This window comes from Lepus europaeus, chromosome 10, assembly GCF_033115175.1.
Source record: "Lepus europaeus isolate LE1 chromosome 10, mLepTim1.pri, whole genome shotgun sequence".
NCBI lineage: Eukaryota > Metazoa > Chordata > Mammalia > Lagomorpha > Leporidae > Lepus > Lepus europaeus.
Genome location: NC_084836.1, coordinates 64254481 through 64271843, shown reverse-complemented (window position 1 = coordinate 64271843; position 17363 = coordinate 64254481). Strand labels below are relative to the sequence as shown.

Genomic DNA, 17363 nt, shown 5'->3' with positions numbered 1-17363 from the left:
CTCCTCCTCCAGGCCACTTCCAGGTCACTCACCAGGGGGCACAGGCTGGGCTGTCAGCTGGGTTAGATAACGCTGCTCCATCTGCTTGAAGAACTTACTGGGAGGCCTCCCTCTCCGTTTCAGTTGTCCCAGCTCTGTGGGGCTCTGTGTCATCTCTCCAGCGTCTCCTGCTCGCCTCTTGGCGGCCACCCCAGGGCAAGGGGTAGAAGAGAACTGCACCGGAGAACAGGAGCTGGCAGCACTGGCTCTGCTGCCCTGGGGACAGGACAGAACATGGGAATGAGGGCGTGTCCATGCTTCTGAGCCCCCTCAACTTCAGGCAACGGAGCCTGTGGCAAGATGAAGCACCTACCACTAGTGCTGGTTACTTACTGGCTTGGAGGAGGCAGGCAGCTGAGGGGAGGGTGCGGGCTGGTCCTCGGAACCTGCAGGGGGCGGGGTCGGGGCGGCATGGCATGGCGTCGGGGCTGGGAAGTTACACCAGGGTGCTGGAACATCAGGACTGGATCCAGCCTCCTCAGGCTCCGGCTCCTCCAGGGGCTGTGACGGGGCTGGGTCTAGTTTTCCTGGGCTGCTATCAGGTGTGAGGACTGAGCTACTCAACAGGGAGCCATGGCTCTGAGTCTGACTCAGCCAAGACAGGAAGGCCGACTGGCTGAGATCATGCTGGCTCTGACCCAGGGACACGGGGGAGCCTTCTGGCTCCAGGAATCCATTATGGGGCTGAGGACACAGCTGGGGCTGGGGCTGGGGCTGGGGCTGGGCAGGAGCCTGAAGCTGGGCACAGGGCTGAGCCTCCAGCTGAAGCTGGGCCTGGGGCTCTTCTGAATCCTGTCCTCTGGCAGGGGACTTCGGGGGTCTGTGTTGCAGAGACCCAGGCTTAGTTTTTCGAGGTCGGCCTCGGGCCCGGGCAGGAGAACTGGCAGCCGTGCTGGAGCCACCAGGCTCCCTCTTCACAGAGAAGAGCACAGGGTTGGGTGGAGGATGGGTTGCCACCTTCAAGGACTCCGTTTCCTGCTTTATAGCATCCTCAGGAACTACAAAGAGAAGCAAAGACCTTAAGACACATACAGCTATATAACGGGAAAGAAAGAAGGTACATAAACCAGGATGGAGAAGACATTTGGTACAGGAGTAAAGATGCTACTTGGGCAGTCCACATTCCATACTGGGGTGCTAGGGTTCAAGTCCTGGCTCTGTTCCCAATCCCAGCTCCCCCCCAATCTGCACCAGGGAGGCAGTGGTAATGGCTCAAGTACTTGAGCCTCTGCCCCCACGTGCAAAATACAGGTTGAATTCCTGGCTCTTGGCTTCAGTGTGGCTCAGCCCTGACTGTTGCAGGCATTTGGGAAGTGAACCAGCAGATGAGAGCTATGTCTCTTTGCCTTTCAGATTAAAAAATAAATAAATAAATAAACATAGTATATACTTTCATTTTCTCTTGGAATAAGAACAGCTTATATCAATAAATACAGCATTTGGAAAAGAAATACTTTCCTCCAAAGTAAGCAGCAACAGATCATAAGCCAGCATCTACTGAGAACCAACTCTGTTAAGTAGTATTCGAAGAGTATTAACTCATGTTATTGTTCTCCCAGCCTCATGAACGACCTCCACAAATGACATACTGAAGCCTACAGCTGGTAAATGGAAGAGGTGAGCAATCTTACTCCAGAGAGAAAATTAGATTGACAGAGACAGAGCCCACATTGGCTGGTTCACTGCCCAAATGCCCAAAAAGGCTGGGGCTGGGCTAGGCTGAAGCCAAAAGCAGGAAACTCAATCTAGGTCTTCCACAAACTTAGCAGGAAGCCAACTGCTTGAGCCATCAGCACCGCCTCCCAGAATGTGCATTGGCATTAAGCGAGAAGACAGAGCTGGAGCCGGGTATCAAACCCAGGTGTGCTTCCGTGTGGTGCACGCTCACAGGTAGGCAAGACAACTGGCCCAGTGCCTGCGCTCTTAATCCCTATACCGATTCTCATGAAATGAAGGACCCAAGACTACCGGGTAGAGCAAAACAAACTGTGTAACTTTTGTTGTCAGACAGGATTCAGAATCTAGGCTCTCCCCTTCTGCCTCCCCCCACACACCTACCTAAGCTCCCCTCTGTTCCTTCCACAAAGATACCAGCCAAATATGGTAACACCCAGTAGCGCCGTCTGTATCGGTCTTGACCCAAGGAGACTGCCCGAAGCATCTGAGATGAATGTAGCAGCTTTTTGCGAAAGAAGAGCTGACGCTGGGTAGGCAGTGGAAAAGGAAGACAACAAATAAAAACCACACTTCCGAAGTGACACGGGAGAAATGTTAACAGCTCAGTTCCTATACAATCAGTACCACCTGGGCCCAGCTCCGAAGGGAATCACTTCCCGCCCCACACATACCCCCAGCTCCCAGAGCAGCACGCACAGTACCTTGCTGAGTTTCTCTATCTGGCGCTCTAGCTCTGGGATGCTAGATGTTGTGGCATCAACCTGCAGAGAGACAAGAGGACACTGAGAAAAAGAACTCAAAAAAGAGAAATAATCTGTTTTCCCACTTCCACTTTCCTTGGTCTTTGGCCAGTACCTCTCCATCCCTCCGACCCCTGCGGCCATGGACGGCGGCAGCTTCCTCCTCTTCCTCCTCTTCCACGCCACTGGTCTCCTCCATGATCCGAGAACTGCGCCTCCTTCGCAGGCTCTCCTCTAGACCCTCCATCTCCACCTCGGAGCGCCCAGTTCGCTTAGCCAGAGCAGTTTTCAGTCTGGAGACAGATGAGGAGAGTAAAGGAAACCGTGCTGAGGAACCGCTAACAGACCCAGACTCTAGGCCACTCAGAGCCTCAGCAAGCCCAAACCCACGGGAGGAAGGAGCAAGGGCATCGCACTCCAGGCAGAGGTTCTGGCTACGGCCCACCCTCTCCAGGCTCAGTCCTGTCCCTACCTCCGGAGCCGACCTTCAACGATCCACTTGTTTTTCCTGTAGCTGGACATACTCTCCAGAGTCTTGTCGATCTCACTGCAGGAGAACAGGGAATGGGACTGAGAGGCGAAAGTGGCAGCACAGGGAAGGGGCTGCAGCTGAACATGGAGTCTCAGCCTAGAACCCAGAGGGCAAGGAGGGCAACGAGACTCAGTGCCAAGTGCCTTGGGCATCTTCAGAACACAGCAATGAATCCACGTCACCCCAGGACTCCTGGGAGGCCAGCCCCTCTCCCAGCCCACTGTGACACCCCCAGCCTCTCACTTGATGATGAGGGTGGAGCCGTTGAGCTCATGCACAAGGAAAGCCAGGACAGCTGCTTTCTGCTGTGGGGGCTGGGCCTGGAAAGGCTGTGTGCGCAGGCTGTCGCAGAGGGCAGGCTCTGCGCCGTACGCCATGAGGAAGCAGCGCAGGATCTCAGACACGTTGTCTCTGGTCAGGGGGATCTCAGACACCTTCTCCCCCAAGATCTTTAGGGACTGTGTGGAGGAGAGCATAACGGGAGTGAGGAGGGAAGAGAAACAAATTGAGACACATGAACCTGGAACAGTAAAACACAGCAGAATGCTATGGGATCAAGACAGGACAAGGTGAAGACTGACTACGAAGGAAGAATACAAAAGAAAAGGAATAAAATAAAGGGAAATGGACAAAATAAGGAGAGAGGAAGAGAAGGAAAGAGAAGGAGAACAGAAATGAAAGCTCTGTATCTCCTCTAGTTGTTCCGCAGGAGGAACTTAAAGAAAAAGCGAAACTAAGACGATAGAGGGCTGGCCCTTGGGCCCTCCCAGCTGCCGAGGAGCTGGGCTCACCTGACAGTAGGCGGGCAGGCCGGGGTCACAGAGGGCAGCCTTCAGGAGCCGCACCAGCAGGTCCTGCACCTCACCCAGGCTGTCACCTTGACAGAGAAGTCCCTCCTGCAGCACCCCCAGGCTAGGCACGTCTTTGGTAGGGTCAAAGCCCAGCACCTTGCCGAAGCTATGCAGGAACTCCACGATGGTCAGGCAGTCTGAGAATGCCCTACTGGGCAGGGTCAGACCAGGGATGCGGGAGAAGTCAGGCAGAGGCTGGAGGGGCAGAAGCAGCAAGGACATCTGTCACACATCCCGTGAGTGCTGTTCCTGAAGCTCTGCCTCTAACAGAGTCCCTCCCCTCTTACCTGGTGGTCAGCCAGACACATGTCCTCTGTGGGCTTCTTCATCTCCTCCAGGATCATCTGCTGCCTCTGCCGCTCCTCCAGGCGCCTCTGCGTGGCCACGCTCTTGTCTGCCCTACACGCTGGCTTGGCTCTGGCCACCTCCTCCTTTTCCTTCAGCTTCACCTTCTCTTTCTTTTCCCTCTTGACTTTTTCCTTTAGTTTTTCCTGCTTTGTCTTTACTTTCTCTTTCTCAACCTACACACCCAAAGCAGAGAGAAACCAAGAGTGCCATGAAGACACCAGTCACCACCCTGTCCTGGTCCTGGTCTTTCCCAGCCTGAGAGAGAGCCCAGAAATGCAACTACAAATGCAACTACAAAGCAAGACTGGGGCACAAATTATCGGTGCAGTGGCTTCAAAATTATATTCAGCAAATGTGTATACGCACTTACCTTGGGTTTCTTTTTAGCTTCCTTCTGCTTTAAGCTCTTGGTCTCTTGTTTCCGCTTGTTTCTGGCCTGTAAACCATAAAGGAAGATGTCATTTCTCCTCAAAACTCTTGAAAGCATCTCTGCACAGGCTAGGATTCAAACACAGACAAAGTTGCTGAAGGAGAGGCGAGCGATGGGATGACAGGCTGGCAACGGATCCTTCCCTCACCTTGGAGGTGTCCGCATTTTCTTGAACAAGCCAATTCGCTAAAATCAAGGCCAAGAAATTTCAGGGTAATGGAAGTGCTGCTATACAGGGGTGGCAGATGTGGGAGATGGAAAAAAAGATGAAGCAGGTTGTGGGCAAAGTGACCAGTGCACCACCACTGATGTCCTCACCTGCCCTTGGGTGGTCTGGCACTCTCCCCGTTGTATCTTTTGCCTCATCTTCTTCTTGCTTTTACTGATTTTCGCTTTATCCTCCTCGCTCAGTGTTTCTGTGAAGGCAGAAAGAAAAAGTAAACAAGTGAGACAGGACGATGAGTCCCTGGCATCCAGGGCAGCACACACCTGTCACAAAGCTGGCCTCCCAAGCAGCACCCTGAAGAATCTAGAGTTTTTTTTTTTTTTTTTTTTAACTTTAAAGTATACATAATAAAATGTTGGGAGAAAAAATGTAGGTGAGGCACCTGCTACGGAGGTGGCACAAAGAACTCAAATGGCATCTCCTGCCCAGAAGCAGCAACCCCTGGCTCCAATCGGACTGCTTTGGAAGGGGTCCTGCTGATGGAAAAGAAGCCACAATGGCAGAGTAGCCTTCTGGCCTGTCTCTCTCCCAGGCTACCCAACAAGGGCAATAACCCAGACTTGATAGCAGAGGGAACTGAGAACGGAAACAGAAGGCCACACTACCGGAGAGGAGGGCAGCGGACAAAGGTACCAACAAACCCAGAATACACCAGACGAAAAGGCAGACGCCTCACTACAGCCACACTAACCCTGACGTGGCGTCGCTTACAGTCAGTTCCTAAGTCTCGCGCCACTAAACCATCTGAATTTCTTCCTTTCTGAAAAACTGAATATTGAAGTATAATTTTTGCAAACAACAGGGCATTTCCAAATTGATGTTTTCAACCTAACAGTGCATATTCTTGTTTCTGGTATAGAAACACCACCCTACTTCTACGTGGCAATCCTCTAAGTCAGATCTAGCATGGGCAGATGAAGCACTTAAAGCATCCGCTCAACATCAGACTTGTTCTCATTCCTACAGTCAGAAGAACATGGCAGAGCTGAACTCTGAATGAGAATCCAAAGACTCAATGTTTTCCTGTTCTTCACACTAAATGAGTAAATGCAGTATTTACTGAAGAAAACCCAGACATTTCCCACCTCTCTATCCTACTAACATAGAGCTGATTATCTTCTGAATTCAGATGTGAATCCTGAATCCCCATGAAGGTGGTAACGAGCAGGGTAAGAGGGTACAGCTGCAATCAGGCAAGTGTGGAGCTGCAGAATGAGTAACAAGGGGTACAGAAGGCCTCTCCTTTGGGCTATGTAACCACATCTAGGGGCAGAGCAACTCAAGGAAGAAGCGGGTTAGAGAAGTAGTACCCAAAGGGCTGGGACCCAGATGCTGCATTCCAGAGAGAGTTGACTCAGACTCGTTCTGTCCAGATAATGGCAGTCCCAGTTCTGGGGAACCCAGGCAATGCTTCAGGTACCTCACGAAAGGAGCGGAATCCCACAGTAAGAAATACCACTGTACCTTGGGCATCCAGTTTCTTTACGAGGCGGTTATCTGTTTTATTCAATAGCTCAGGGATTTTGACTTTGGGGGGCCGACCTCGGCCCCGTTTCACCTTGGGAACTTCCTTAGTCTTAGACTTCTCAGTGTTTCGAGGTCGGCCTCGTTTGCCAGTAATTGCCTGGATCCTGGAAGGAATCTCTTCGGCTGAGAGCTGTACCCACTGCAAGCCCTAAGGGAGAGAGGGAGACCATTACAGGAAGGAATCTGCTAGGCCTTCTGAACCAGTCAGTGCCTCCCAGAATCCCCAAACCCTACACGAAGCTGCAGCTTGTCCACTACCTTTCTCAGTGACAGAAGCATATATAAACCCTTGAGTCTGTACCTCTGGTGTGTCTCTCTCTTCAAAGAAATCTCCAACAGGCATACGGGGACTGAAGCTAAAGTGCTCACGGCGGACACTGTGTACCACGTTGCGGCTCAGATACTACAAGGAGGAAGTAAAGCAACATTAATGAAGTCACAGCCCTATCATGCCTTTGGAAAGCAATACCACAAGCAGAACAGGCCCTGGAGCAGACAATGCCAGCCTGCTGTTACTGGGCGCAAGGAAAGGAGTCTGTGCTTCCTTTAAAAAGCCCATAAAAGCCACATTACCTTGATCACTTCTGGAAACTGTTTCATCCGCTTCCCACAGGGGCCATAATACCATGTCTCCCCCTGCCATCGGTGGCTGCCCTTCTTGATGCGCACCTCTCTCCGCCACCTGCCAGAGAAGCACACGGGCCCTGTCGCCAGGTCACACCCCTACTCACTCCCCATGCCACCCAGGAGCAAGCCCACTGAGCAGACCCTCCGCATCTGTCTCACTAGAACTGCATGCAAATACAAGTGCTGCAGGACACACAAGCTTGATTAAAAGGCAGACTGAACTACAAAAATCCGCAAACCCTCAGGAGGAAAGCGACGCAGCAAAATGCCCCGGCTCTGAAAGACCGCCACCCCTCTTTTCCACAAAGGCAGACAACTAAGCAGCCAGAAAGCCCTCCCCGACGCCGTTCAGGGCCATCACTGAGTTTCCACTCTAGAGCTGAAGGCCTAAGGGCACAGAGTGGACAGAGGATGGGGAGGCAGGCAACAGAGTGAGATCCACGCTGACTGCATGAAACGACTACGCAGGCCAGGGTTTAATTATGAACCCTGTGTTCTAAGAGCAAAATTATTCTAAGACTAAACCTTGCACTCAAACTTGATGATCACAAGTAGCCAAGAGAGAAGGGGAAAACCCAGGAAGGCAGCTAATCCTACCAGGCCCTTGAGGTTAGCTGGCTTGCTCCTCTGTGAAGGAGCTTCCTGCCCTAACTTCACCAAAGAGGGACCACAAGAAAACCACCCCAATTCATTGGTAATAAGCCACTCCCCATTTGTCATTATCCCCTCTCCCTGAAAAGAGGACAAGCCAGCCAGTTTGGAAAAGGTAATAGCTGGAGCCCCTTGAGCAAAACTGAGTCCCAAGAGGAAGAGAACGTGAGTGAAGACAGACCCTGAGCACAGGAAAACCCAGGACATCTCAAGAAACACTAGCACTGCAGGTAAGTTTCCTGTCATCTACTCTGACCTAGCCCATTCCTCCCCAACCTCAGATGGACAAAGGAGCGCCCTTGTTCTAGAGACATGCATTAAACTTGTCCATGCGTGTAGCACACGAGAGCATTTACCCATGTTGCAGTGGGAGACGAACTTCCTCTGGGGTAGCAATACGTCTTCTCAGGACATCACCTTGGGGGGAAAATAGGGGATTACCCAAGAGTTTCGAGTTTCAGCAAACTACTAAACAGGCCAGGAGGAAAGACATAAACGTTTGGGAAGCAGCAGCAGACAGAGCAGTCTGGACACTCACCACTACTGGGAGCAGCGACCCCCTCTCCGGCGACCTCATCCAAGCCAGCAGTGGTTTCAGGGAAGCTGCTGACCTCCTGGACTGCTGAGGAAGCGGATGGAAAGGCAGCTGCTGGGGAAGCTACAGGAGAGACTTTTGGGGAGGCCACTGGAGTTGTCACGGAGACTGCTGGGAGGGTTGCAGAGGAAGCTGGGGAGGCGGCTGGAGACACTTCTGGAGAGATTTCTGGGGAGGCTGCTGGAGACACTGCGAGGGAGGCTGTGGGTGAGACTGCTGGGGAGGCTACGGGCCGAAGCTGAATAGCAGACGCCTGGTCAGGGGCTGGCTCCATCAGGGCGGGTGGGAAGTCAGAAGCCTGAGATTCCATCTCTTCCTGCTCAGCATCACTACCATTATTCAGGTCAAAGCTGTTATCTGGAATCCAATCAAACAGGGTGGGAAAGGAAAAATGGTGTCACGGAAGACGAGAATCTCCTCAAACCTGGACTAAGCTAGACAGAGCAACTTCAGGGGTTTTTCGTTAGGGTTAGACAGAAATAAGCTTCTGGCTTTCGTCCCCAAGCACTCTCACAGGACAAAGCTGCTGCTGGACGTCACTCTATGAAAACTCCTCTCTCACCTGAGCTTCCAGCTTCCTCCTGCCTGCAAACTCCAAGTCTTCCGAGTTCTTCTGAGTGCAGAGCACAGATCAGAGCTGCGCAGGCTGGGGCTTGTTCTCTTTACTCAGAGCCCCTCAGCTTCCAGCATGGTGCTCTTGGAGGTTTCCTACCCTTTAGGCCCTAACTATGGAGCCTACTCTCTCACATTTCACAGGTCAAGAACTTTGTTCCACCTCTCTTTACTTACCTTGGAGGACAGACTCCCCTAGGACGGGTGGAGAGGCGGGGCTGGCAAAGATAGAGGCCGAAGCTTGGCTGTCATCTGCCAGGAGACTGAAGGCAGTAGCAGTGTTGAGGGAAGGGCAATCGAGGGCAGAGATCACAGGACTGTCCTCAAGAGGCAGCTTGTCTTCTGCACCCATCAGCTCAGTGTCATCAATACCATAAAGTCCTCCACTCACTGGCTCTGTTCATAGGGGGTGGGAAAATCAGAATACAGGATATTGAGAAAAAAAATCAAAAAGCAAGATTAAAGAAACATTGGTTTAATACTGAATTTTTTAAAAGAAGGTGTCACTGTATTTTTTTTTTTTTAGATTTATTTATTTGAAAGGCAGTTACAGAGAGGCAGAGGCAGAGGCTGGTTCACTCCCCAGATGGCCGCAACGGCAAGACCTGCGCGGATCCAAAGCCAGCAGCCACGAGCTTCCAGGTCTCCCATGTGGGTGCAGGGGTCCAAGGACTTGGACCATCTTCTACTGCTTTCCCAGGCCATAGCCAAGAGTTGGATCAGAAGTGGAGCAGCCGGGACTAGAATCGGCACCCATACGGGATGCTGACACTTCAGGCAGTGGCTTTACCTGCTATGCCACAGCGCTGGTCCCAATACCCAATTCTATTTTCACAGTATAAAGATTTTTTCTGGCTTAACAGGCTAATCCCCGCCTTGCGGCGCCGGCACACCAGGTTCTAGTCCCAATTGGGGTGCCGGATTCTGTCCCGGTTGCCCCTCTTTCAGGCCAGCTCTCTGCTATGGCCCGGGAAGGCAGTGGAGGATGGCCCAAGTCCTACCCTGCACCCCATGGGAGACCAGGAGAAGCACCTGGCTCCTGCCTTCGGATCAGCGCGATGCGCCGTCCGCAGCGGCCATTGGAGGGTGAACCAACGGCAAAAAGGAAGACCTTTCTCTCTGTCTCTCTCTCTCTCTCACAATCCACTCTGCCTGTCAAAAAAAAAAAGATTTTTTCTGATATTAAATTAGGGAAAAATTTACTGCCCACTCCCTGAAATAAAGTCATGCAGGGCCGGCATTGAGACATACTGGGTTAAGCCACCACCTGTGACACAAGCATCCCATATGGGAGCCAGTTTGAGTTCCAGCTGTTCCACTTCCAAGTCAGTTCCCTGCTAATGTGCCAGGGAAAGCAGCACAAGATGGTACAACTGCTAGTGCCCCTGCAACCATGTGGGAGACCTGGAAGAAGCTCCTAGCTTTGGCCTGGCCCTGCCATGGCTGTTGTGGCCTTTTGAGGGAGTGAATAAATAAATAAATAAATCTTTATTAAAAAATAACAAATCTTTCAGATAATAAATAAATCCATGAGATTGTAGAAATCATAAGTCTGAGATAGAAACAAAAGGAAGGGCATTAACTGAACGTCTACCCACACAGATATGCAAAATTCTAGCATTTATCATTGAAACAGGACTCCTTAATACTGCACTAGGGTAAAAGGTTATTCTTAACTGGTGAATGCTTTCTTTCTAGTTAGTTAGAACCCAAACAGTCCATCTGTCTGGTAGTAGGTCCCTATCTGGTGAATTATACAGCTCAGGGCTCTTGGCCAAATGGAACACTAGGAGAGAACCTGGGAAATGACCCAATCCAGCTCAGAGTGCAGCTGGCCCAGGCAGGCCAGTGGTGTGCTGACTATGGTCTACCACAGGATTATCTGGAGGTCCCAGCGCCCCGTATTCCTTAATCCTGTTCCTGGTTTACCAGCTCTCCAGCTGCTGAAGGGAGCCAGCCCACCTGGTGCCAGAGAGTCAAAGGGCTCCAGGGAGTCTTCACTGAGGATCGGAGTGTCTTCCAGTTGATCAGGAAGATGTGAAGGATCATCCAAACAGCTCACTGAGGGGTCAGGGACCAAGACTGAGACCTCTTGGTGTAATGACTCCACAGAGGGGACAGAACCATTATAGCCACACATCTTCAGTTCTAAGGAATTCCAGGAGACAGCAAAAGTCAAAAATCAGTGCCTTCAATTGACTCATTCAGCTACAATAAGCAGGCAGTCTTTGCTAGAAGCATGTTCATTCACTCAACATTGATCGCAGCCAGGACGCCACCTCTACATGCTGGAACCAACCACATCAAGATACCCTACGTCAGCAGAAGCGTGCTGGGAAAATCCATCCTGAGGCAGTGGAGAGGAGAGTTAGGCCTGACACCAGAACCCCAATATGTTCTCAGAAATCTTCCCCATCCAGTGGGATGGGAAAAAACACACTATGATTTTACAGGGTGGTTCCCTTAGACAGGGAATCAACTGCATGCTAAACTTTTCTCTTCTGAGAGAGAAGATGAGTCGTCGTCACATGTACCAACACTAACAATGAGGGAAACTGAGCAGACAAGCAATGATGTGCTTGGCCTGCCTCCTTCCCTCCTGCACATGCCAATCATCACTGGGGCTCAGGCCACCTTAGCAGCCAGTCTGACTCCACTTCAGCCAGTCCAAACAGCCTCAATGCAATCTGCTAAAGGCCCAACTCCTTTATGCATTTTGGAAGAAGCCCTTCTTGGTGCAGGGTGTCTGTTGGGGCTGTTTCAGGCTCGCCCACCTGCCCTCTCCAGGCCAGCAGCTCTGCATGAGCTTGAAATAATTTGCACTCCCACTCGCGAGCTGGTGCTGCTGCCACAAAAACACCAGCCACTTGGCTCTGCTAATCACCAACATGCAAATCAGCCTCCACTGTAGAGAGCTGGAAAGACAAGTTTTCCTCACCTCAAAAGCCACTGTCCCCACAACCCAATTTCCCCTCTCCCCCTTACCCCCCAGCTCAGGGACCCAGGAATACCTGGCTGGTCTTCTTCCAGCTCCAGGCTGCCTACCAAGCCAGTGCCATTCTCCGCCACCACTGAAGTCAACTCCTTTTCTGCTGCCTCATCAGGATGAATGCCACCGCCTACCTCCTGGGAGGGTGCAAAGGTCTGGATGCTAGATCCCAACATGGGAGAAGTCTGTGGGGAGGTGAAAAAACTAGGGGGTCCATTGGGCATCACCTCAAAATTCTGGTCAGGAAAGGAATCATACAGTTCCTGCGAGTCAAAGTTAAGCCCCATTGGACTCTGGGTACCGTTGGCCCAGAACTCTTGGCTCCCAGCCCGAAGATTAGTGTTGTGACTTGGGGATGAAGGTTGCCGGCTGCCCCCAAGAATGCCGTTGAGTGGGTACTGTCCCCCCGAGAACTGGGAGAGAAGGGGTGGGTCCTTGAGGTTGCTGCCAGGATTAGCAGATGGGTACTGTGAGTAGTTCCAGAGACAGTCGTAGGCCACGTTGGGGTGATGGAGGTGTGAGGTGCTGGAGTGGGGAGCAGAGTTCAAAATCCCTGAAGTAGTAGTGTGAGATACAGTAGATAAGCCATTAACATTCACATCCCCATTCAAACCTGGCAGAGAAGGAGAAAGATGGGTCAGTAACACATATGTACGTCAGGAACGCTAACAAAAGAACCCCAAAGTAATAGCACTGGCTAGAAAACAGGAAGGTAAAGAAGAGGGAGATTCCCCTGTTATATTTAGCTTTTGCATCTCTGGGGAACACCAAACCCAGCTGCTCCTACATAATGCTTAGTCTCTGCCGCTGAAGCTGCTGGGTAGGGGGCTGGAGAGCTTTCCCAGCCTGCCATGGGAGCCACCAGCAATGAGCTGCTGTGGCTGCAGGCTTTTTGTTTTTATTAAATGAAGCTGTTTGCAGACTTCCTACAGTGACTTGCATTCGTCCCCACTGATTCCCTAAGGAATGTCTCCCTCGGAGGGGCATGACTGAACTCTGCGCACACACACACACACACACCCCTTTCCTAGTGCCTATCTGGCCCCACAGTGGCACCAGAAGGGACGGCCTCCACCTCACTGGCACATGCAGATCCTGCACTTTGTGCTAGGCTAAGAATAGAATTTGCAGTCACCACAGCGACAAGATTCCAGCTCAGAGGCTTGGCTGAGCCCTCCCCATGGGCACTGGAGGGTAATATGTAGTGAATAAAAATTTTGGCATGACCAGGGAATTCAGCTCTGAATGCCAATGGCAACCTCTGGGATGATGAAGGAAAAACCATCCAATAATGGGAATCAAGACACCAAAAAAATCTTGAGAAGGGGAAGAACCCCAATAAAATAAAGAAGCTTCTTCTGCAACCCCCTCGTAGAAAACAGGAGGGAGAAGTGGTAGGTAAAAGCCTGTATTTTTCTGCGGCAAGGAAGGTAGCATGTGAGCTTCTCTGCTTCTAAACATAAAGGACCTGAAACCCAAGCCAGATTAGATAGGTACTTGGCAGAGCCATGGCACGGAGCAACTGATAAGCCAGATCCTGGTAGCAACACTTCCATCTGGAATTATGTATTACTCTCTGGGGAATTAGGTAAGCACTGGCCCCTCCTTTGTCCCTACCATCTACCAAGGACAGAAGGTGGCATAAACCCTTCTAGCATCTACCTTCTTTGCTACAAGCTCAAAGACAAACACATCTCACCCTTCACCCCATTTCCCCACCCAGGGCACTACTGGTTCAGCCCAGCCCAGCTTCCCCAACCTCTATAAACAGCTTCTCAGAGGGCTGGTCCTTTATCTCTTTCTCATGGTCCAACCTGGTTATCAGCAGCAGTAGCCACCTCATCACTCTCTGGTAGTGGCCAGGAAACAGTCCTGACAGAAGAGCAGACTAATATAAAAAAGCCAGTAGTTTTTCTAATCCCTTCCAACTTAAAGATTAAAAGTGGTGCTTCCATAAACCCCTACAATTTGCTCTTAGAGGCTTGATTTCTCTCCAGCAGCTGGCATTCTATGGATTCAATTCCTCCCTCCCCACCTGGCAGACAGGAGTTGTTGTAGGGCAGATGGGCTGAGGTAGAGCCAAGTCTTCTCCCGTCAACCTGCTCTAAAAAGGAATGAGACCCACTCCCTCCCCGGGCCACATGATGACCCTCACACTCACTTTTCCCTTGCTGGGGGAAGTTCATGGGAGACCCGTTAGTGTAGAGGCCCTCCCCTGAGGAAGGAGAGGGTTTCAGTCCTGAGGCAGCAGGTGCAGGGGGAAGGCCAGTAAAGTTAAAATGGTCGTTTGCCTCCATTTCTGCAGGAGGGGAGAGAGAGGGAGGAAAAAAATACTGGCGGTTAAACAAGGTTACGTCATTTGGAATGCCCTCTACCTACTTACCCTTCTCTTACCTAAGTACTTTGAGGTAAAGTGGAGAAAGAGAAAAGAGAATATTCCCTACACAAACAGCCCTATGAGCTTTGCAGGGGTAGGCACTTGTCCTAGCAGGTAAGATGTCATTTGGGACATCCACATCCCATATTGGAGTGCTTGAGTTTCAGTCCCAGTTCTGCTCCTAATTCCTGTTTCCTGCCACCCTGGGAGGTAGCAAGTAATGGCTCAAATGGTTGGGTCCCTGCCACCCAGGTGGGAGACACAGATCGAATCCTGGCTTCAACTTGGCCAGGCCTCAGCTGTTGTAGGCACTTGGGAGATCGATCTCTCTCTCTCTCTCTCCCTGAGCCTTTCAAATAAATAAAATTTGTTAGACGTAATGCTAGCTTTGTAGAGCTATGGAGAGTCAGTGAGAATAAACAAGACACAAGCCTGGAAGAGTCTTCCTCAGTGTAAGCCCCGCCTTCCAAATTCCCAGCCCAGGTTATTCCTCTATCTTAGGTATCTTCCCTCTGTTTTAACATTGAACATTCTCCATCATTGTGTTTTTAATCCTCAAAGCGAGGCCAGAGATCCACTCCCAGGATCCACAGAATGTCCCCAAAGCCATCTTTCTGACAGGAAACATTGACAGGAAAAGTATTTGATATACACCCTGCTTGGTTTTGTTGTTATACTTGAGCTAAACAAAGTTTCTAGTTATCCTATCTATAGCCCTAGACAACCAAAGACAATACAGTTAGGTACATGTGTCAAGGGATTTGAAAAGGAGAATACATTTCAGAAAAGGTAACAATAATGGTAAAACTCTAATCATCCAGCAATATTCTATTTCTTATACATGGGAAATACCATGGACTCCAAGAACACAGATCAGAAAAATGTCATCAGTGAAAAGCTTTCATTAAGATGGTGTTCCAAGAACACTGTGGCACAGTGCACCACCACTTGCAACACCAGCATCTAATGTGAGGACTGGTGCCAATCCAGGCTGCTTCACTTCTAATCTACCTCCCTGCTAATGGAAAAGCAGCAATAATGGCCCAAGTACTTGGGTCCTTGACACCCATATGGGAGACCAAGATGGAATTCTGGGTTCCTGGTTTTGGCCTGGCACCGTCTGTCATGGCCATCTGGGGAGTGAACCAGCAGATGGAAGACCTATCTCTCCTTCTCTCTCTCTGCCTCCCTCTCTCCTTTTGTCAACAGAAAGAAAGATGGTGTCCCAAAAATAGTTATTTCCTTGGGTTTGTGGCTTAAATATTAAAGGTCAGGAGGGAGAGAAGGAAGAAGGGAATATCGCTATATTTTTAGAACTGTATCTATGAACTACACTGAATCTATTCGCTTTGTATTAATATCACGTCAACATTAAAAAAAATAAAAATAAAGGGTCACATAACAACATGATGCTGACATCGCTGAGGGGATTCTTAGCTTTTTACCCTTTCCCAGATGTGATATAATACTAGGAATGATAAAAAGTGAAGTCACTGAGCACAACTGCACTTTAAATGAGCAAAGAGGAAAGAAAGATGCAGAAGCCAAAATTGTTGGTAAAGTTTGACATGACACATCAATCACATACTGTGCTGAAATAGTACACACTAACTTGATATGAGACACAATCCATCTTGATACAGAAAAAGCCATCTCCCTGGATTATGTTACAATGTTTTCAATAAGGGCAGAAGAATTCAGATAGAAAGGCTTCTTTAACAAGCTTCCAAGAACTGGCAATAAGCAAATTTAGGTAATGTTTCAAATAACCTTTTAAAAGAGAACCAGAGGTAAAGCTTTTAAGAAGATGAATAGGTTGGTTCAGAACATATATATGATCTCTGGACAAGGTAGGTAAGAGTTACACTCATGAATGTGCTGCGCACTTCAAGTCAGACATTACCAGGCATATGTGTGAATATAACACAATTCTGAATATGAAATTCAAATGCTGTATAGTACATGGCATGATAACTGTTATGATATTCCTGGCTAAATATCACAACTGTCTCTACTCCAACCAATTTTAAATGAACTCTAAGAAATAAAAGCAATTTGTGTTTTGTTGATTTAAGGGGGAAAAAAAAAATCAACATTTTAGAACTGACTTATCTCCCATACAGGATTTCCTATCTTCATTCTAAAACGACCTCAATCTGATATGCATTCATGAAAAAACTGGCCCTCTACAAGGAAAAGATCTCAAGGTTCTCCGGGATTTCTCTATCAGTTAAAGCCACTCTTTAGCAGCAGGTGGGTCTGAAATATAAACATGAATATAAACATGAGAAAAATCCTTCTAAGGGTGCTGGTGCTATGGCACAGTGGGTTAAGCTACTGTCGGCAGCACCAGCATCCCATATCAATGACAGTTTGAGTCCCAGCTGCTCCACTTCCGATCCAACTCCCTAATGTGCCTATGAAAGCAGCAGAAGGTGGCCCAAGTGCACCCACATGGGAGACCCGGAAGAAGCTCCTGGCTCTGACCTGGCCCAGCATTGGCTGTTGTGGACATCTGGGGAGTGAACCAGCAGATGGAAGATCTCTCTCTCTCAGTCTCCCTCTGTAACTCTGCCTTTCAAATAAATAAGTAAATATTTTTTGAAAAAATTCCATTTGAAATGAACAAAAAAGGAATATTCATGCCCTAGTTTCTGTTAAATTTCTTCCAAAATTTATACCACAGAGCAACAAGGACACTTAGTAGTTCACTTCAGAAATCCTGGAAATGCTATAGCTGGAGTGCCAATTCATCTGATTCCCACCTCTCCTCTTCCACAGTTTGTTTGTTTGTTTTTCAAAGATTTATTTTATTTATTTGAAAGACAGAGTTACAGAGAGAGAGAGGTCTTCCATCTGCTGGTTCACTCCCCAAATGGCTGCAATGGCTGGAGCTGCGCCAACTCAAAGCCAGGAGCTTCTTCCAGGTCTCCCACATGGGTGCAGGGGCCCAAGGACTTGGGCCATCTTGTACTGCTTTCCCAGGCCATAGCAGAGAGCTGGATCGGAAGAGGAGCAGCCGGGACTAGAACCAGCACCTATATGGGATGCCAGCACTTCAAGAAAGGTCGTTAACCCACTGCACCACAGCGCCGGCCTCTCTCTTCCACAGTTTTAAGCACAGCCATATCTCCCCAGGTGT

The 17363-nt window shown here is 49.7% G+C and overlaps 1 protein-coding gene across 5 annotated transcripts in view; it reads right to left on the bottom strand.

The window, feature by feature from the left end:
• The window catches only part of BAZ2A (bromodomain adjacent to zinc finger domain 2A), a 37486-nt gene that overhangs the window by 5155 nt on the left and 14968 nt on the right, over positions 1-17363 (bottom strand). For all 5 annotated transcript variants that reach the window (XM_062203428.1, XM_062203430.1, XM_062203429.1 and 2 more), the window contains 20 exons: positions 14006-14143; positions 11867-12457; positions 10818-11003; positions 9033-9251; positions 8187-8600; positions 8005-8065; positions 6944-7052; positions 6672-6773; positions 6308-6518; positions 4936-5033; positions 4558-4623; positions 4127-4360; positions 3780-4034; positions 3232-3446; positions 2929-3003; positions 2572-2749; positions 2418-2477; positions 2098-2242; positions 373-1037; positions 33-255 (listed from right to left, as the gene is read on the bottom strand). In XM_062203428.1, the coding sequence (XP_062059412.1) occupies positions 33-255; positions 373-1037; positions 2098-2242; positions 2418-2477; positions 2572-2749; positions 2929-3003; positions 3232-3446; positions 3780-4034; positions 4127-4360; positions 4558-4623; positions 4936-5033; positions 6308-6518; positions 6672-6773; positions 6944-7052; positions 8005-8065; positions 8187-8600; positions 9033-9251; positions 10818-11003; positions 11867-12457; positions 14006-14143 (4245 nt within the window). The remainder of the gene's footprint in view (positions 1-32; positions 256-372; positions 1038-2097; positions 2243-2417; positions 2478-2571; positions 2750-2928; positions 3004-3231; positions 3447-3779; positions 4035-4126; positions 4361-4557; positions 4624-4935; positions 5034-6307; positions 6519-6671; positions 6774-6943; positions 7053-8004; positions 8066-8186; positions 8601-9032; positions 9252-10817; positions 11004-11866; positions 12458-14005; positions 14144-17363) is intronic.